Genomic DNA, 20,853 nt, shown 5'->3' with positions numbered 1-20,853 from the left:
TCTTTCAAAGTTTTCATGCTCCATCTCCTTTCTTGGTGTTACCCAAGTCCCTTCCCTCTCTTACAGCATATCCTCCTATTTTTGTTCGCTTGTTTACATATCTATCTATACTGGTCCCCATCAGGGACAACTTTCTCATCCCTACATCCTGGACCTGGCAATATCCTGGCAGTGGATCTGAAATAAAATTTCATTTTAGCAAATCCCATCTCTATCACCCTATATAGCCTCCCATTTATTCCAGTTAATGTCTTATTCTTAAATTCAGCTCCACACACCAGCCATTCAGGTCTTTTCAGAATACAGACTCTGATAACCCCCACCCCCCACCCCCATTCAATTTCTTGCATTTGTATGTATTACCTGCTGACACTGAGCACTATGCACCAGGCCCAGTGCTGTGGAAAATGTGCCTGTGTGATCTCATTTAGTGCAAACAACAGGAAAGTAGCTATTACTAACCCCACTTTTCAGAGAGGTTAAGTGACTTGACCAAGGTCACACAGATAGTGATATAGCAAGGACTTAGACATGGGTCTGTGATTCCAGAATCTGTGCTCTTAACTACAATGTCATACAATGTTATGCATCCTTTGATGTCATCCGAATCACTGAAAAAATGTGTGAAGCAAGACAAGTGTTATTTTCTAAGGACCAGTGGGAGAGGCCAGCAGGACCAACGAAAAGGATAGACAAGCCTGATGGCCGCACGGCATGGAGTGGGACATGGGACTAGCTTTTAGGACAGGGAGCACCTCCCAGCACACTAGGAGACCCTGAGTAAGGCAGAGGTATCCTCCTGTGGCTGGATGAAGATGGGCGTGACCTCTGCCTTCCTCCTTTGGGGCCCAGAAGCTGGGCTACCAAGCCAGGAAAGGGTGCCTAGAGACATAAACAAAAGTGGGAGCTTCAGACAGGCCAGAATCTGTCTGGTGCTGAGGAGTGAGTTTGAGCTGAGGCTGGGCTACAGCTGATCCTGGCATGCACTGTTTGGACAGAGCAAAGAGTGCAGGGCTGGCAGCTACCTAGAGATATAGGAAGACACGCTGGTGACGGGGCTGCAGAGTAGCGAATAGACCAGGGGGGAAATTGGGCTTTTCATATGACAAAGATGTAGGGGTGGTGTAGGTGTAGAATTGTTTTCCAGAATACTTCTTGTCATGGAGATGCTACCCCTACAGAGGGACGGGGTCTACAACACTGATTAGGAGCTGCATTCCTTTTCCTTGAAAGTCCTGTTTCTCTGTCTTTGGTTCACCTTTTCCCTGGGATTGGCCCACATTAAAAGGCAGACATTGGACAGAGCTTCTCAGAGCATTTATTTTTTTCTGATTACGAGGCCAGGAGGGAGGAGTAGCGGCGCAGGGCATGCTGGTGGTGTGAGTGCTGACTTGAGTGGGGGCGCAGAAGTAGGGGTTGAGTGTGGGAAGTAGAAGAGGAGCACCTGCGTGGAGCAGCTGACCTAGAAGGAAGGATACGAAGGCAGCTGTAAGAGTAACTGCAGGGGGCAGGGGAGCAACTTCGAAAGATGAGGACCCAATTCCCCTAAGCCCACCCTGTCCCCGGATCCCTTCTTTTCTTGCTTAAGTTAAAAAAAAAGTCCTTGAGGCAGCCCAGGTCAGAGGCTACAAGGATCAGAAGTCACAGGATGGAGAGCAGTTTGCTCTGGCCAGCAGAGCCAGGTTCTGTCTGGATGGCAGCTCAGGCCTCCTCAGCTGTAGCGTCGATGCCCGCATAGGTGAAGTTCTCAAACAGTGACATGTTCACATAGGCCTGGGGAGCAAAGCAAGCTTTAGTGGGGGCCAGGGATGGGGGCAGCTCTGGCCTGGAGGTCCTTGACTTCCATGTGGTTGGGGTGTTTGAAGAGATACTGGTTTGTTCTGGAGACTCAAGATGTCCCCATGGTCAAAGGCGGTAGTTCCTCACCAGCCCAGAACACCAAGGGCATTAGACCACAGTTGAAGGCTCAAGTGAGAGACCCTTGACACAATCGTGAGGAGTTTTTCATGCACTCATCTAATGAAATGTTCGTTCATTCATTCATTCATTCACTTATTCCTTTATTTATAAAGCTCTTTTTGATGGTTTACCCATTCATATGGCTATTTGGTTATTCCTTAATTCTTAAGATACTCTACTAATTCCTATATCTATTTAGTCATTAATTAATTCATATGAAGAATTCTTTGTATTTACAAATATATTACGTTTATTTTGATTCTTCATTTATATTTGACAGCTCATTTATGCACATAGTTATTAGATTCCATTATTTTATTATGTGTTTATTCATGATTATATCATCTATCCACTAATACTATTCATTCATTCATTCATTTACCATAGCATCCATCCATCCATCCATCCATCCATCCATCCATCCAATCCATCCATTTCTTTACTTGATCACTCATGCTTTGCACTCTGGCTCTGTGATAGGTGAGGAGAGGTGTCCTGGATGAGAATGGGCTGATGGGTCCCTCAGAGGAGGATAGGCAAGCAGTGTGGGACTGGGGACCTGGAGGTGGATTTGCTGCTGGGGCCAGCAGTAGCCTTGGAAAAGTTTAGAAGGGCCTAATGTTCAACTCATTGTGAGCTGGAAAGGGACGCCTGGCCTAGCTGTGTTGGCAACTAGTGGTGGGGACAGGGACCTGGAGGCTGATGCTGGCTCCCATGTGAAGGCACTCCTGTGAGCCTGGTGAGCACTAGCCCTCGGCTACCCCCATCTCCTTACCTTCCTGGCTTCCAGCATTCGGCCCAGCTGCAGCGCGATCTGGGCAAAGGGAGGTCGCTCATAGGGACGGTCCCGCCAGCACTGACGCATCAGCTCGTATCTGCAGATGGGGCATTGCTGAGATAAGGGGTCAGGGCCAGCTGGGGTGAGGGGGTCACAGGGCTCCAGGCTGAGGCAACTCACACTTCATCATCACAGTTCCGAGGCTGCTCCATGCGGTAGCCCTGAGGCAGCTTCTCATAGAGCTCAGCACAGGTCATGCCACAGTAGGGTGTGCCCCCTGTGGGAGGGGACAAAACTCCCTCAGCCCAGGGTCCCAGAGGGGTCAGGTGGAGGCGCGTTGGGGAATAGGGGTCAAGGACTCACCAAGGCTCACGATCTCCCAGAGGAGGACCCCAAAAGACCAACTGAAATGAGGAGGTTGCACGTGGTTACCTGTAGGCCCTGGGGCCAACATTTTAGTGTCTATCTACCCCAGGTTTGCAGTCGTCCCAGCCCCTGCATGTGTCTATTCTGTATGATTCTGCCATTGGCCAGCTGTTGCCTCTGCTCCATTGAAACTCCTTCATGGCCCTTCCCATGCTCTATGTAATCATAATTGACATTTTTATTGCATGTTTACTATGAGCCAGGCACTGACTATTTAATGTATGTGTTAATATATTTAATCCTCACGCCAACCCTATGATATAGGTACTGTCCTTATCCCCATTTTATAGATCTTGCCCAAGGTCACACAACTAATAAGCAGTGGAACTCGGATTCACACCCTGGCAGTCTGACTCCAAAGCCCTTCCTTTGGACTGGCTCTTCCAGTTTAACAACGTCATGCATGTGAGAGTCCGGCAAGGGCAGGATGGGAGTTCTAGTAGGGGAAGGGAATATATGGGGTCTGGGAGCAGAAGCAGGAAGTAGGCAAGTGGGGATGAGTGGTGGTCCATGTGGTGGACAGTGAACAGGGGGCCAGGGCTGGGGGCAAAGAGGCAGAGCCGGGGCTGGAGGGCCAGGTGGGCTAGGGTTCCCAGAGAGAGAGGGAGGGTTGTGCCAAGATGATTGTCTGGGGGGCGGGGAGCACAGAGAAGGAGTCTTGGGGGTCATGTTCTGGTTAGGTCCTCATGTAGGGATGACTCTGCCCTTTAGAGAGGAAGATAAGGGCATTCCTGAGTGGTCTCTCCCTGCCAATGGGCATTATCCACCGGCATCCCCAAACCTCTAAGGCATCCCCCAGTCTCTTAGACAAACACTGCCTTAAACTACTCCTACCCCAGTCGTACCCCTGAAACACCTAAGACAAAACTTGCTTCCAGCCAGCTCCTCTACTTTCCCACTAAGATGCTGGGCATCCCTAAGGTATACCCAAGATACACCAGCATCACACCTGTACCACACCAGGAACACACCCTGGGATATTTAAGTCATGCCTTGGACTACCTGAGACATGTCTGAGATGTGTGCAGGTTATGCCTGCGTGCATCTTTGGGAGACCAAGCCCACCTACCCCTTCCTACCCCTACACTTACACATCACTCTTGGTGGTATAGACACTGTAGTTCAGGGACTCAATGGCCATCCAGCGCACAGGGAGACGCCCCTGGGAGAGAGTGGGTTTGAGGGTCAGGTGAAGAGGAAGGGCCTGTTTAGAGGGCTCTGGGGAGCAGGGCCAGGTATGGAACCTGAGGGGAAGACAGACTCACCATCGTCTTCTTCACATAAACCTCCTCCCCACGAGAAAGGCCAAAGTCGGCGATCTTGGAGGCCAGGTTCTCTCCAACCAGAACATTTCGGGCAGCCAAGTCCCTATGGATGAACTGCAGGCACGGTCAGGAGTCAGGGAAGACTGGGGACGAGTGAGTCCAGGACTCCTGGGTCAGTGACACGTCTGACCCACGGCCAGTTTTCATGGCCACCCTCAAAGGCTTTAGCAGCCACTTATTCTTCTTCCTACCCACTCAGGCCTCCTGGATCAGTGATTCCTGCCTCAAAAAAGCCACAGCACTGGCTGCTGTCCTCCCTACCTTACTGTGCTATGGCTATGGCCAAGCTCAGCAGTATCCCTCTTCCTGAGGCCATGGTGGGCTTTTCCCCAGCGACCTCATTGTACGTACCCCACTTTGCATGCTCCCTACCTTCCTCTCTCCCAACCTCTCCTCTCCCTTAACTGATGAGAATGGGGAAGGCCTTTCTCTTGCCCAAGGTGACCCTTTCCCTTGAGTTTCCAGTCTTCTCCACTCAACCCTCCACCTTCCTCAGAGACCTCTATCCATCAGCCACTCCCTCTCCCCTGCACCTCCTCTGCTTTCAGAGATACTCAGAACTTTACTACCTTTAAAATGCCTTCCCTGTTTCCTGTTCCCCTACTCCTGCTGTCCCTCTCTCCTTTCATACAAGCAGGGTATCCTTGGACTGGGGCAAAGCTCCACTCTCTGCTCTGCCTTTACCTTTTCCTGGTGGGCCACACCCCCGCCCTCACCATTAGCATTACCGCCTATGGAGCGACAGTTTCCAGAGGTTTGTCTCCAGCCTCTCTCCTGAGCTCTAGGGTGGTATCTCCAACTGCTAACTCAATGCCTCCACCAAGATGTTCCTTGGATGCTTCAAATGCAGTAGCTCCTCCAGACCCACTTCTCGTCCTGTGCTCTTACCCACTCGCCCAGGCCAGCACCTCAGGGTCATGTCCTTCTCTCGACTCCTCAATCCCTCATCCAATTAGAGCCTGCTGATTTCATCTCCTGAGGCTGGCCCAGTGGCCTCCTCTCTTCCCTCTAGCACACCCTCCCCTCCTGCGCTCACATGCTCACACACACCTGCTTCTCACTCAGGTACTGCATGCCATTGGCAGCATCGCTGGCAAAACGCAGCAGCTGCCGGGAGCTGAGGGTGGAGGCTGTTCCATGTTCCCGGGCAAAAGCTGGGTCTGTTTCCAGGACCCGGCTTTTCCGCAGAAAATCTAGCAGGTTCCCATAGGGGGCATATTCAATAGCGATATACAAGTAACCTGGGAGGTGGGGAGATACATGGTGGTCATTTATATACAGGCGACCTGGTGGCAGCAGGTACCCAACAGTAATAGACAGGGAGCCTGAAGCATGAAAGAGAATAAATAGCGATGTTTAGGTACCTGGAGCACCCAGGGGGCTACTGATGTGAAGGAGGTGATGGCTAACGATGGGGGTTTCAAAGAAGTGATAGGTAATGAGTTGGGGACTCACCGCGGTTCTCACAGGCTCCCAAGAGGTTAATGATATTGGGGTGATGCCCCAGTTTGCACAGAACTTCCAGTTCTCCCGCAAAGTCACGATGATCATTTTCAGAGGCATATTCTGTGTAAAGAATACAGTCTCACTTTTGCCAGAAATAATTCTGGAGAAAGGGCATGGGCTGGTAAGGGCTGAGGTCATTTGCTGGAGTGCGCCAGGTGGGGTGTGGGTCTGTGGGACAAAGGAGAGGGTCAGGGCTGGGGTCAAGGGCCACTCTCAGCAGACCTTTCAGCATCTTGATGGCTGCATTCATCTTGAGCCCGTCCTTCTTGATCATGGCCCGGATGACCTGGCCAAAGTTCCCCTCCCCTATGAGGTCCTCAAAGGTGATGTCCTCCCACTCCAGCACTGGGTAATTCAGAGGTTCAGGCTGTGGTTTTGGTCGCCGGGTCAGCGTCAATGTGCCTGAGCTGAACTGCAGGATGGTCTCCTCACCCTTCACAGAATGGAACAAGTGGACAGAGAGTCCACGCAAGAGACATGGGGTGAGCAGGAGGCACAGGTAGGTAAAGAGTGGTTAGACAATGGAGACCCAGATAGAGGGCACCCCGGTGGTCAGCGAGGGTCACATCCAGACAGAGGACACATACTGAAGTAGAATCATGGGGGGCGGGGCCATGGGCGGGCCGCTGGATGGACAGATGTCCATGGAGAGAGGTTGTAGCCTGAGGGACAGATATGTGGGGCACGGGAAGAGCAAGGAATGGGTACAGTTGCTAGAAGCCACAATCTGAGTCAATGGGAGGATGATGTTTCTAACATTTAAAACAGAAATGAATTGGAATGAATCATGATGGAAAGCAGTGAGCTGATCCCAAAACCAAGCTTTTTTTTTGTCACCAGGGAGGCTCTGGAGAGGATTCCAGCCTTGAGCAGTGGGCTAGGGTTTCGTTTATTCATTTATTGCACACCTACTACACGCTAAGCTCTGAGATGCTGAGAGTCAGCGGAGGGGCTTTCTTCTCTACAGTAGCAGAAGCAGGGATTACCGCCATCCACCCACTTGGCATCCACCCATAGCTCTAAAACCACCTTGGGGCCTAAAGATAGAAAGATCATCACAAAGAGGAATGTCCACCAACTGAGGGAGCTTGGCCACCTGGGCAGAGCTGATGGCAGGAAAAGGAAACAGTAGAACCGGAGGACCAGGTTCGCTGCCAATATGAGGACTGGGAGTGTTAAGCCAGCCATGATGGTGAGGCTCCCTAAGTGAGCCAAAGCCCGCTTGATGGGGGAGGGGCGGGGACGTGGGTCACATTGATTCGCATGAGCCACAGACAGCTGAAAGCACACGCCAGCATGGTCTCGCATGTTCTAATGGTGGTACTGTGTGCAGGTGCATCCATGCAGAGGTCCACTTGGACATGTGCAGAGGGATACAGGCATATACACATGGGGGTGCTCACAGGGATATACATGTATGTGCACACATGGCACACACATGTGCACACCTGCATGCAGGCACAGGTAGCAGAGGTATATCTTGATATATGTTATCATACTATATATGTTGAAGGCCGCTTCCCCACCTCCTTTTCCCAGCATTTGTGCCTATTACCCACCCCCACCTCTGCAGCAGCAGCTTTTTGTGCACACTGTCCACTGAGGGAGGGCCACGCAGCCTGAACAAAGAAGCCAATTGAATCTCTGAAGGGAGATTTTAAAGGCATGGCAAAGACAATGGCTTCAGACACTAGGCTTTCTATCACAAGGATCAGCTCTTGAGAGAGAAGAGGGTCTTTTTTTTGAAATGCCAGAGCTTAGTTGTAAATATGGAAGAGCCCAGGCATGGAGGACCAAGGGCAGAGTTCAGAGCATAAGTGGCAGCAGTGGCAAAGATCTCAGAGGAGACAGGACCATGGGGTGGGTGAGGGAGATGGGAAGAGGTGAGAAAGGGGAGGAGGTGACAAGATGAGCTGACACTTGGGTCCTGAAAGACAGCCAGTGCCCTACCTTCACTCCTAAGGGCTACAGAAGGACAGAAAATTCAGACAGGTTTGCAGGGAAGCCAGGAAGAGTGGAGGCTTGTTTCCTTTCTCAAGGAGCGACGGGTGAGGATGCAGGTCTAGCACAACTCTAAGGTGGTAGAAACAGCTGTAGAAGGGGTTGTAGCAATGGGTATGAGGGTCATGGGATATGCTGTTCTCCGCAGGGTACAGGGAAGCACGCCAGAGTCCTTGAGTCTCCCCAAGGAAGGCCTGGGATTTGCAAGGATGGAGGATGGGATGAGTAGCTCTCAGAATGAATAGCCTGTTGGCAGGAAGCCATAGAACGGCCGAGGCCATGGGCCACAGCTGTATGCAGATGGAAACTGGCCCCAACCTGGGGTGGGCCTGCCATGGTAGAGGCCAGACATGCACATGCACACACACACAAATACACACACTCGAGTGTACAAGTACTTGTCTGTACAGAGGTAGAAACATATATACATGGGGTCTGCATGCATGTGCCCCAGGGCTGGTGCAGGTAGGTGACTGACCGATCCTGACTGGTAGGTGAAGGTGCGTCTGCGGTGCAGGCAGGTTCTGCGGATGCACACCAGGGTTAAGAGGGCAGCTAGGATGGTGAGGCAGGTGGCAGACATGGAGCCCACCACAGCCAGGATCAACTGTTGATCTAGGCCCTCCTTAGCTGCCCGGATCTCTTGAACGGGGCCCTCGCTCTGCAGCCCTGGACACAATAAGATGGGCAGATCATGGGGACGCCTGGGTCAGGAGAACCAGAGGCCACCATGGGATCACAGAGAGGGAGAGGTCAGGGATCTCAGTATCAGGGAGGGATCGGGGATGCCTGGCCTATGGCCAATGGGTGACTGGAGTGACATGATTTTCCCAGCACTAGGATAGCAGGTCATAAGAAGGGAAGGGTCAGGATCCCCCGTACCAGGACTCGTGGCACTTGTTTGGGAGGGGCTTTGGGAGTCCCTAGCTCCAAGACAAGGGATCATATGCAGGGAGAGATTACAGAGACTGACCCCTGGGTCCAGGAGTCCCCACGGGCCCTGTCCTCTCACCATTGCCCAGGGTGGACTCTTCTACTATATTGCTCCAGTCACCGGGCCCCTGGACACTGGCCCGGACACGGAAGAGGTAGCGTGTGCTGGCGTTGAGGCCGTGGACGACGGTGCTAGTCTCCTCGGGCCTGTCCACATCTATCCACAGTGGGTCTCCTGAGCCCCCAGCCACCTGCACCTCCACGATGTACTTGGATATAGGCCCAGCCGGAGCCTCTGGGCGCTGCCACGTCAGCTGGATCTCTGAATCTGAGAGGGCCTGAGCATGGAGGTGCTGGGGGGCTGGGGGCCCTGGAGAGATGGGGACGGAAAGGCAGGGCTCAGACGGGACCAAGCTATGGAGCTCTGCAGCCAGACAGATCATCCACTCTAGTGGAGCCCCCTCCGAGGACCCCAGAATGGGAGCTGCCCTGCCTACTTCCTCCTTTCCCCTTGGGCAGAATTCCTTCCTGTCCCTATGGTCTCCTTCACCCTTGAGCTTCTGCTTCCCCTTATTCTCCTTATATCCCAAGTCTTCCTGGTGTTCCAGATCTGCTCAGTGTCCTAGGTCCTCCCCATGACTCCCCATGCCCTGTGTCCCCTCTGTCCCATGTCCTCCCTGTGTCCATGTCTGCCTGATAGCCTAGGTCCTCCTATGCCCATGTTTTCCAGGTGTCCTGGGTTTTCTTCACATCCATCCAGTCTCCTGTAACCTCCCATGTCCTTTTGGATCTCATGTGTCCCTTGTGTTCCCTGTTGTCCCCTCGTTCCGAGCCCAACCCCCCTTCTCGAGCTTACCACTGAGGGGCAGAAGCACACGAGCAGGGGGCGAGGCTGGGCCCAGGAGAGTGCAGTAGTAGAGCCGCACATCCAGCTGGTAGTGGGTGCCAGGTGTGAGTCCAGTCAGGAGGGCGGTGCGGGCCTGGGGGGACGAGACATTCTCCCGCCGCTCCTGTCCCCGTGCTCCATCCCACAGGCGCAGCAGGAAACCATCGCCCACCAGTGGCCCAGGCGTCGAGGGTAAGGACCAGCTCACTCGCAACCGGTCAGGGCCCTCTACGTGCCAGCCCTCCAGCCATGGCTGCAAGGAGGGCTCTGGGGCCAGAGGTCAGGGGTCAGAACTGTCCAGTGGGTCCTTGGGGCTGGACAGGACAGTGATCCCCAAGGGACAGGGTGGGACAACCTCCAGTGGGATAGGCAGGGGACTGTGGGATAGACAAGGCTTGACAACCCGAGCGTACAGGACAACAACCCCTGGGGGACAGGAAGGGACGCCTCTTGGCCTCTCACCAGGACAATCTGTGGTCATGAGGGCGGGAGGCCCCCAGGCCCCTTCCCCGCCTTCCCCTGGTCTGCTCAGCTGCACACGGACATTGTATCCTGTCTTTGGCCTCAGGTTCATTAATGTGACATTCTCACTGGGGTCCACTGGGGGTGGATGCAACAGCACGCAACATTCAGCCTTTCCCAGAAGCCACCCTTTTCCCTTCAGCCCTCTTTTCCCCTCATACCACTCTCCCTTCCCCTCAAACCACTCTCCCTTCCCCTCATTCTCCCCTCCTCCTCTCATTATTATCTAACACCCCTGTCCCGCCCCAGCTCTCTCCCCACTCACCCACAATGGCAGACCAGGCCATGGTGCTGTCCTGGGGCCGGTAGTGCAGGCGGACAGAGGTAATGGGTCCATCCCCAGAGTAGGAGACCAGCGGGGACACCACAAGCTGGCGGCTCTGCTTGGCCAGGAGCCTAGGAGCAGTCAGGGGCACCGGAGGCACTGCCGGGAGACTCAGAGTAAGGCATGACCCAGACAGCTGGCCCAGTCCTCAGGAACACCAGAGGACTCGGCGATCTGGTCGGCAAAGACACCTTGGGTCTCAGTTTGAATCTGGACTGGGAAGACCAACTTTAACAGATGACCAGAGTGGCCGTGTCCCAAGGGGGACAGAGTTCTGCCCGCTGGGCAGTGGGGGGCACAAGGACCTAGAACTATGATAGATGTTTAAATATATCATCTAATTTACTCTTCAGAGCAGCCCTGATCAAGTGAGTGCTGATATCTTCCTTTTACAGAGAAAAAAAGCTCTGACGGGCTAAGAAACTGGCTTAAGGTGATAAAGCTAGGAATTTGTAGTGGGGGTTAGAACCCGAGTTGTCTGGCTCCAAAGCCTGGGGAGAATGAGAGGAGGAAGGCTGGAGGCGGAGCCCCGGGCCCTGCTGTTATTTCCTGGGGGCGGAGGGTCTGCGGAGTGGTGGGAAGGGGGCTGGTGGGCCAAGGGAAAGAGTGCGAAAGAGGAGGTCAGAGAGGAGTGTAGGCTTATGAGGGGAGGAGGGAATGTGGGAAGCAGAGGGAAAGGGGACCCAAGAGGTGGCAGGGGGTCGGAGTGGCCAAGGCTTATGGTGCTGGAGGAGATGAAGGGACACCTGGACCACCTGGGCGCTCCAGGCGGCGCGCTCTGTTCTGAGCACTCCTGGGTACTGACAGCTCCCTCCTCATTTCGCCTCTGGGAAGTTGAGCAGGTCACCCTCTCTTGGCACTGAGTGCTCTGTGGTGTGGTTGGCGGGGGGCGGGGGGCGGGAAGCAGCATCCCAGAGGCAGAGTTAAAGGCTCCTGGGTGCATCTGTGGGACATGGAGGGGACGAGCGTGGCCAGGCAGGAGGCTGGGTGAGGCCAGAGGGTGTCCCGTTTCTGGGGCATGGGATGTCCTTTCCAGACGGGACTGAGTGCTGCTCCCACCACAACACTGCCCGGCCCAGACCCCTGGTTGACCATAAGCCCTCTTCTTTGCCTAGGCTGTGAACCAAGATGCCCTTGACCTTACTACTGTGATGCCCAGTCTGAACAGCATCGGCTAGTGCCCACTCTGCCTGTTGTCCATCATCCATGGATATCACTGACCTTTGACGCTGACCTTGAAGCGCCGGCTGTCTTGACCACCAGACGTGGACACGCGGCATTCCCAGAGCCCACTGTCCCTGAGAGCCAAATGTGGCACCTCAAACTCAGCTGTAGTCCTATCTGGCTCCACAATGGCCTTGGAAGACTGAGAGACAAAGAAAGGGGACAAACCAAAGACAATGTACATCTGTGTGGTGGATACCCATCTGTCTAGACTGACAAAGGGTCAGCAGCCAGGAGGCAGCCCCTCGACAGTTAGCTCGACCCCATTTGAGCCATGCTCAGGCCAGCGGGTAGAGCTTGCAGGTAGCCCTGAGGGGTCAGAGGTCTGAGGAACCAACTGTGAGGCTGGCGGTGGGGGGCCCTGGATCGGGCTCTCGGGGCTGACCAGGAGGACAGTGCCGTCTGGCTTGTGGAGCTCCATGCTGCCCCGCACTGGGAAGGGGTTCCCTGAAGCTGCACAGTTGATCCGGGGCATCGTCCCCAAGTTGAACTCCAGCTCTGAGGCCACATCTAGGATCTGGGGGATCCGGTCTGAGGAGAGAAAGGACACTCATCCTGGAGCCATCATAAGGGCCGACACAGGACCACCAAAGTGTCCCTCATCTTGTCATGTATCTCAGTGGAGGCACTGCCATCTGCCCAGTCACTGAAGCCTAAGAGCCAGCAAAGTCCGGTGTAAGTCCTCTAACGCCCTCGTGCCCCACGTCTGATCAGCTGCAGAATCTGCCTCGTGTACCCCTCACCTCCTAAGATTCTTTCATACCAAAACCTTCCCGGGCCTCAGCCTCGTGGCCAGAACGCCGGTTCAGGCCTCATTCGTTTCCGGGCCCTGCCACAGGTCGCCTGGGGTCTCCCATCCCGCTGTCCACCCAGCAGCGGGGGTCCTTTCTCAAACGCAGATCTGACCACCTTGTGCCTCTTCAACAATTCCTTCCTGCCCCTCTCATATTAAGTGCAGACCAGTTGGCCTGCCATTCAAAGTCCCCAAGATGTGACCTCTTCCGACCACTCCCCTGCTCCCCTTACTCCACTGTCCTGGTACCCGAGCCTTTTGCCCAGGCTCTTTTCCCAGCCATCTTCTCTCTTGTCCTTCATATGCCATCTCAGATCTCGCCTCTTCCCAGGAGCCCTCTCTGATCCCCTCAGCCTAGTCAGGGCCTCCTCTGGGCTACCCCCCGGGGCTGCTGCTTGTCTTGTATGGTTGGTGCAGACCGGGTGGTGAGAACTCCTTCCGGACCATGAGCCCCCGGAGGGCAGGACTTAGAGTATCAATGGAGACGTGTCTACTGAAGTGTGGCCTGTCTTGAAGGTTCTGAGACCCCGTGTTCATACCTGACTTCTCACAGTGCACTCCATGCCACCCAGAGGGGCAGACACAGCCACTGAAGCGGTCACAAGAGCCGCCATTCTGACACTGGCACTGGAGGCTGCAATCAGCCCCAAAATGACCAGGGGCACAGGCTGGGAACAGAAGGGGTGTGGTTAGAGGGGTATAGGTCAGGGGGCAACAAAGGCACAGCTGGGTAATGACAAGTTGGGTGGAGAGGGCACTGGTTACGTGAGCAGGGGACTGTGGAGGGCTTGGTGTGCCAGCCTCGGCCAGGGTCAAGGGTCCGGTGCAAGCTTATGGCCAGCTGTCTGGGTCACCATGGAGGTGGGTGAGCGCATACCTTCCTGGCACTGGCTCCCTCTCCAGCCGGATCCACAAGAACAGCCATAGGGGTCTGGGAGGCAGAAGGTGAGGCCCCGGCAGCCTGATGAACTTGGGCACTGCTCCTGGCACCTCTGCCCAAAACGGCCCTCTCTGCAGGCTGGAAAGAGAACATGTGGGATAGGAGCCTCTGTTGGGTCCCAGGGTCTGGGACCTACTTGGCACTCTCATCTTCAAGCCCCATCCCACGGTTCAAGGGCCTCCCCCAGCCAGGCCTCCTCTCCTGCCTAGGTCCTAGCTCTCCGCGCTCCTTACCCTGCTCGCAGCGGGTACCAGTGAATCCAGGGGGGCACACACACTCGCCATCCTGGTCATGGCAGACACCTCCATGCAGGCAGCCTGGGCATTCCTTGGTACAGCCTGGTCCCCAGCGCCCCGCCCCACAACCTGGAGGAATGCGCTTTCAGCAGATGACCTTTGCCCACCTGACCACTGCTGCTGAGGAATGGGGCAGCCCTGGGGACCCACGGGAAGTACCCACAGGGCTCCCAACCTCCCACACCACCCACCGCCGCTGCCTTCTGCCCCTAACCCCGCACGATGAGCCGAAAGAAGGCGCTGCCCAGGGGGCTGGCTTCCAGGTAGGTGGCACTGTAGATGCCGCTCATCGGGGGCTGTGTGTTTGAGATCTGCAGCAGGAACCGCTCATCCTGGGCCTCATGCCAGTCAAGGGTATAGAAGTAGGATCCTGGGGGCATAAGTGGTCAGGGACCTCAGCACCATGGGAGAGCTGATGTCCCCTCTCTCTGCTCATCTGCCCAGGTCAGCGTGGGCATGATGCATTGTGAGCCCTCCTGGGGGAAGGCACCAGTGAGCATTTGTAACCAAGCCAGAAAGCTGGGAAGCATCCTCTCCCCATAGTCCTCCAGCCGCTCAGTAAATCACAGGTCCTGCCTAGTCTATGTCTTCTTATCTCCCAAAGCATCCTCTTCTCTCTAGGCCCACTGCCACCTGCCACCCTGGCCCCCATTTCCCGTAGCCTCCTACGTAGTTGGTCCCTCTGTTGCCAGTCCCCCTCTTTCCCATCTGCCTCTCAGCAGCCAAGTGTGTTTTTTGTCTGCAACAGCCTCCTCTGCAGCTCCCTGCTTAACCTCTTCAGTAGTTCTCCACTGCCCTCAGGACCACATCCGACTCCCTGGCATAGCCCTCTGGCCCTGTGCCTCTCCTCAACCTGCCTGACTCCTACCATTCCTGAATTCCTGAATTGCTGGTTTTTCTTCCTGGCTTTGCTCTCCTTCCTTCTTTGTCTGGCTAATTCCCATTCCTCCTCAGGGGCACAGTTCGGGTGTCATCTACTCAGGGGTTTCTCCCAGGAGCATCTCCCTTCAGGACCTGCAGACCCTAATGTTAAATGAGTGTCCCTGCCCCATCCCCCCGCCCCCCACTTCTTTGCTCAGGACTGAGTGGCGACTCCAAGGAATATAGGTCTACCTGACTATCCACATCAGTTCAGAGGGCTTGGAGCTCAGGAGGCAACCCTGTTGAGCCAAGGGAAGAATCTTCCTCCCTCAAGAGCCCAAGGTCCCAAAAGGCACCCCAAGGGCTGTGGGTCTGAAGGTGGAGGGCGGAATCTTTGTGGCCACAGAGGAAATCAGCTTCCTCCCGTGGGGCGGCTGAGCTCCCCAGGTCCGGCCAGCCCCCAGCATATATCTGGATAGATCTCCAGAAGAGGCTTGCCTTTCCGTGCCGGTGCTGGGACTTGATTACCAGTTCTGTTCTTCCCCAAGGGGACTGCTGCCCCCCAACAGGGGGGCTCTGTACCTGAGAGCTCCCAGGGGAGGGTCAAAGGTGAGGGTTTAACATAGTGCTAATTTGGGGGTAACAGGAAAGGAGATCAGCGACCATGATGCCACTGGTCCCCTGGTGCCATAGGACAGCTTGGAGTTAAGTGATGGATGTAGGTGCGTTCATGGACCTCATCCAGGACAGAGGGGGCCCTGGAGGTTGGCTGGGGGTAACAGGTATATATGGGAGTGAGGGATGTGTAAGGGGCCAAAGCTGGGGATGCTGAGGGCCATGGAGGTATTGGGGTGTCAGATCTATGGGTTTACCTGCCCAACCAGCTCAAATGCTCCCCTCACCGTTGCTCTTCCAGATCACATCTGTCTGCTTCTCCTTGAGCACACGCGCAGAAAGCACAGCCGTGTCGCCTTTGTTCACCGTGTGTGTGACTTTATCCGGGAGCAGCTGGGCTGAGGGATGGATAGAGGGTCAGAGGTCAAAGGCAACCCCTCTTCTCCCTCCTGACAGCCAGACTCACCTCCGGGGCTGTTGTGCACGTAGAGGACACTGGTGCGCCGCGCCCCCGAGCCGCCCATGCAGGAGAAGACGCCCACCAGGTCAGAGGGCTTCGAAAAGCCGTGCAACGTGATCCGCTGCGAGCCGTTGCGGACCAGCTGCGGTGGCGACCGGGGCCGGGGTGTGCGCACGATGCGGTCGTCCTTCTCCAGCAGCAGGGCCGGGCCCCAGGCGTCAGAGCCCCTGTGAGCGCCGGCCTCCCCGGACACGCAGGTCAGGTAGAACCGATGCGGCTCCGTGCGGCGCAGGTCGGCCAGCAGCGTCAGGTCAACCACTGCGCCTGGGGAGGGGCAGCAGCAGTCTTCTGATATGCCCGGGTCCCCAACCTTCCTTCCTCCCCATCCCCCTCTTTCCCACCTTCAGGCTCTGCACTTGAGCAGACATTTCCGTCCCCATCCCTTCCTGCCCGTTCCCCGGTGCACTGACCCCTTTCCCTCCAGCCTCTTCATCCTAAAAGAGCAAAAACAAAAACAAAGCCCCTTCTCTGGCCCCATCCCCTCCCTTCTCCTGCCAGATGGTTTCCCTTCGCAGCCCAGCTTTGGAAAGAATGATCTATGCTCCATCTCCGTTTCCTTTTTATTCCCTGTCAGTCCCCTTTTCCCGGCCTGTCTCTCAAGCTGCTCTGCCCAGGGGCGCCGCGCTCCCTGCCCCCACCACGGGGGCGCAGGCTGGAGGAGAATAGAATGCCTCCGAGGGGCCCCGCCCCACCTCAGAAATCTAGACCTGTTTGCTGTGCTGGGCTTTAAGGCTGAAAGGTTGGCTTCTGCAGCCAGGCGGTTGTGGGGCAGAAGGGAAGAGAGCTGCGGACCCAGCGAAAAGCCAGAGACAGACAGGGCAGGGCAGGCCAGGGCTGGTGCCGGGCCATGCAGAGACACAAGGCGGGTCTCAGGTCTCTGCCTTCCATAGAACCCCTGGCCCTGCTGGAAGACAGACACGGACACACCGGTCCAATGCAGGGTGCCTTGTGGGAAGCCCAGAGGATGGGTGCCTACCCCATTAGGGGTGCCACAGGGGATGAAAAGATGCCTTCTGGGAGATGAAGACTCCCCTGGAGGGCCTGAGAGCTGAGCAGGAGATATTGGGTTGGCCAAAAAGTCCGTTTAGTTTTTTCTGTAAAATAAAAGACACATTTTTCATTTTCACCAATAACTATTGATTTGGGTATTTTGAGTATGTCGGCTATCTCCTGCTATTGGCTTCTAGTGGGTAGAGGTCAGGGGTGCTGCTCAACATCTATGCATAAGACAGCCCCACAGCAGAGAATGTTTTGGCCAAAATGTCCAATGACGAAAAAACTTCAGAGACCGCTTTTGACACATTTGATCAGTCATGGCACCTTTTCTATACACTGCACAAATCTTTTTTTCTTTTCTTTTCTTTTCTTTTCTTTTTTTTTGCATTTCAGTTGCATTTTTACCTTTCTTGAAATAATAAAGCATAATACACCAAAAATGTGTCTTGTATTCCACCTTCCATATTAAAATATCTGCACAAAAATTCACCAATTTTGATGCTTTTTTTAATGCATGCTGATATGACAGCTATCACAATACAATCCAACAAAACTGTTTCCAAGGAAGTTAAAGACGACTAAGCACTACTAGAGCCACTATATGGAAAAAAATAAACGAACTTCTTGAGGAGAAGAGGTGGGGAGCGGTCAGTGGTAGGAGAGGGTATTCTAGGCAGAGGGCACAGACTGAGTAAAGACACAGAATGAAATATAAGGTGTGAACAGGACAATGTTTATATTCAGCGTGGCTGGGGCCTTACAATGTAAGGCAGGGAGTGAGGAGAGAGCCCAGGTAGAGCTGGAGTCCCTGCCTCACCCGCCATGGTGAGCCCTGAGAGGCTCCTCAGCCCCATGACCCCACACTTTTCTGAGCCCCTCCTTCCTTGTCCCTGCCAGTTAACTGCCAAGTAATTAGTTTAAAAGCCTCTTAGCTTATCAACTAATATTCTTCAAAAGTCTACCATGGATAAATGATGGCCTGCCCCGTGCCAAGTACCTGATTTCCGAGAGATCCTCTCACTCTGTGAAGCTGACGTCTTTCCATTTAGAGAGGAGGGTCAATTATTTTACAGGCTTCTGTGAGCAAACTCATTCACTCCCTTGACTTTAATATCACCTCTGAATCAGTAACCCTGGAACAGACTCTCAGCTTGGGCCTGCTTGTCCGTCAGCTTTCCTCAAACCTGCTTCTTTTTGCTGCTCCCTGACTCAGCGGATGGCATCAGCCACCTGAGACACAAACTTTGGAGTCATCTCGCACTCCTACTGCCATAATAATTAATGTTTATTGGAGGTCAATTGTATGCCAGGCACTTTACTTACGTTCTCTCATTTATCATCCTAACTGTCTTGGGAGGTGGGTGTTATTACCCCAATTTTATAGTCAGGGAAGGAAGATTCAGAGAAGTACTTGCCCAAGGTCATATAACTAGTAGTAACTGGCAGAGCCAGGTTGTCCGAATCTAAAGTCCATATCTTTAAGCATTATACTGGCTGTCCTAATCAGTCACAAAATTCTGCAAATCCTATTTCCTCAAAGCCTCTTGACCTTATCCCCATCTCCAAGCCTTTCCTTGCCTAGCCCTCACCTTTACATACCTGGACCATCCCATAGCCACACGCCTTCCTTCTCAACTCACCCGCCAAAGTGATCCATCTAAGACCTTGTGACTCTAGCCTACAACTTCCCATGGCTCCCTATTGCCCTCAGGATAAAGTGCATGCTCTTGAGCTCCTTGCTGCTCACACGCTGTCCCTCCTGCTGTGTTCCCTGCAGGAACCTTGTCTCCCAGGCACTTCCATGCCTCTGAGACTTGCAGCTATTGCTGGCTGCCTGGAATGAAGACCACTGGTCTCGGTGAAGTATTTCATGATCCCCTTTTCATCTACTGCCCAAGATGGAGTAAGTGCCCCTCTGGAGTTCCTTATGCCTGTATGTTTAGCCCTGTGTCCCCCACTGGACTGTGAAGCACTCAAAGGTGGCCTTTGTGTTCTAATCCCCTTTGGCCAGCACACTGAAAGAATCAGCTACCCCTTATTCAGAAGCCCTTACCAAGTGCCACGCATCGTGCCAGTCGCTCTGCGTAAATTACTTCATTTAAACCTCTGTAACAGCCGTAGGAGGTCAGCATTGTTTAATCTCACTGTGCAGATCTGGAGGCTGCCTGCCTCTCAACTAATGGCCCACCCCTTAGCACAGCTACTGGAACACTGTTGGTTGTTGATGAATGTTTGTCAAATGAATAATTAAATGAACATAACACAATGACCATATGAGCACTCACTGAAAACTCTGTAGGCCCTGCTGTTCCTCACTGATCCTGAGATCCAGCAGAGTCAATGGCTGCTCCCCACTCTCCCACTCCTTCAATCTCAGGCTGCAGTGATTTCTAGCGCCTGATCCTACTCTCTAGGTTTTCCTGGCTCTGATCCCACTTTCTAGCCAATCACAGTACGGACAAAAGTGATGGCAGTGATGATAGTGTTTCCTAGGGGAGAATCAGGGCTTTTGGGGGGACTTACCAACATGAGAAGTCAGGAGGATGATGGGGAGCAGCAAAGGGGGCCCCAGCCAGACCATACTGCGGAGGCTGACCAGGCCGGCTGGGACAAGCTGGGCCCAAGGTCAGTGACTCTGGGTCTGGCTGCTCAGCCTGTGCTAGTCAGTGAGTGTTGGTGCTGGGGAGGAAAAGGAAATGAGGTGGCTTGGGTGGGAGGGGTGGCTGGGAAAGGGGTGGGAAGGACTTATCCTGCTTCTGGGCCTCTAGGCCCCCTAGTCTGATCCTCATAGGGTGTGGCCTAGAAGGCCCTGGAATGGGGTCACTAAAAGTGGGGGAGGGCTGTTAAAAACAGACCTGGAGACTGCTGGGCTGATTTTTCCATCTCCTCTTCTCCCCTCGGTCCTGCCTTGCCAGCACACAGGAGGCAGGAAAGGGAGGAAGCCAGTGGCTTCCGCCTATTGAGGAGGGATAGGGGGAGGATATTGTTCTAGGGTCTCCCCTCCCACTCAGCATATACACACAGGACAACCCACATGACTCCCCATGTGCCCCAGGACACAGTTACATGGGTCTCCTAGACAGCAGCTCACCTATGTAACACAAGGGTCTTTGTAGCCTGTGAATGTACACACTCAGAAGAACAAAATAACTCACACTCAGGGCAAAAAAGGACCTTTGATTCTATGTTGTGCAACCCTCAGTTTCCAAAGGCCTGCAGTTCTTGAGGGCACTCTGGAGTCATGGCAAAGCTAGGACTTGAACTTCTGACTTAGACGCTCCTCAGGGCATGCGTTAAGCAGACCCAGAGAGTCTTGTGTTTGTTGTCCTCAGCTGAAGCCACTAGCAGAGGCGTCAAGCTCTTTGCCTGCCTGATGTCACTTGTTCTGCAGCAAACCCTGGGATTTCATGATCCCCTGTCCCTGAGCTCTGGGGCAGCAGAAGTCTGCCCAGGGAGTGCACTCCCTCTCAAGGGCTGATGACTGCCTGGGGCAGTCCCAGCCCCTTGGCAAAGCCCCTTGGAACTGGCCTTTGCTGTGACCCCTCGTCTCTCACTGCCCTGGTGCCACCTCTGGTAGTTTCTAGAACAGACCACAACCTGCAGGTGCGGAATGCCTGCAAGGTGTGTGTGTGTGTGTGTGTGTGTGTGTGCGCGCGCGCGCGCGTGCACACGTGTGTCCTTGCAGGGAGCAGAGAGGTCTTGGGGCCATCAGATGCCTGGGGCTTGCTGGGGAGATCTGTGGCCCCTCTTGCCTAGAATGAATGGTGGGGGTGGGCGTGAAACCTGGTGCCAGCTTAGGTGACTTGGGTCTGGAAGTCCAATCCCTCCCTCTGGGGCTGGAACATCTTCCCAGAGGCTGTTCCTGGGTGAAGACTGGACTCTCCTTTGGACCTGCCAGGTTCTGATTCACTGTCCTGGGGAAGTTGAGTCCCTACAGGAGGTAGAGC

At 54.3% G+C, this 20,853-nt stretch overlaps 1 protein-coding gene across 1 annotated transcript; it reads right to left on the bottom strand.

Moving 5' to 3' along the window:
* Positions 1-1,340: 1,340 nt before the first annotated feature.
* Positions 1,341-19,587, bottom strand: TIE1 (tyrosine kinase with immunoglobulin like and EGF like domains 1). Its single transcript, XM_054572081.1, has 23 exons — positions 19,430-19,587; positions 15,857-16,174; positions 15,678-15,788; positions 14,129-14,284; positions 13,852-13,983; positions 13,556-13,696; positions 13,218-13,346; positions 12,271-12,416; positions 11,883-12,027; positions 10,602-10,760; positions 10,277-10,414; positions 9,785-10,081; positions 9,008-9,298; positions 8,474-8,664; positions 6,217-6,427; positions 5,944-6,054; positions 5,539-5,729; positions 4,429-4,542; positions 4,255-4,325; positions 3,101-3,141; positions 2,918-3,014; positions 2,735-2,834; positions 1,341-1,773 (listed from the first exon to the last, which is right to left on the bottom strand). Exons 1-23 carry the CDS (start codon positions 19,485-19,487, stop codon positions 1,702-1,704), a joined length of 3,420 nt encoding a protein of 1,139 aa, XP_054428056.1. The 5' UTR covers positions 19,488-19,587; the 3' UTR covers positions 1,341-1,701.
* Between the last annotated feature and the right edge of the window lie 1,266 nt (positions 19,588-20,853).

This window comes from Pteronotus mesoamericanus, unplaced genomic scaffold (genome assembly GCF_021234165.1).
Source record: "Pteronotus mesoamericanus isolate MK-2021 breed Mesoamerican mustached bat unplaced genomic scaffold, CSHL_Meso_final contig_221, whole genome shotgun sequence".
Classification (NCBI taxonomy): domain Eukaryota; kingdom Metazoa; phylum Chordata; class Mammalia; order Chiroptera; family Mormoopidae; genus Pteronotus; species Pteronotus mesoamericanus.
Note: the sequence above shows the minus strand (reverse complement) of the source record. Positions and strands in the feature narration are given on the sequence as shown.

Excerpts from the sequence above, each read along its gene's own strand:
- TIE1 (XM_054572081.1), bottom strand. The coding sequence starts at position 19,487 with ATGGTCTGGCTGGGGCCCCCTTTGCTGCTCCCCATCATCCTCCTGACT. Across the intron at positions 15,789-15,856 it reads CGTGCACAACAGCCCCGGAG|CCCAGCTGCTCCCGGATAAA; the intron begins GTGAGTCTGGCT and ends TCCATCCCTCAG. Across the intron at positions 13,347-13,555 it reads AGGGAGCCAGTGCCAGGAAG|CCTGTGCCCCTGGTCATTTT; the intron begins GTATGCGCTCAC and ends TTCTGTTCCCAG.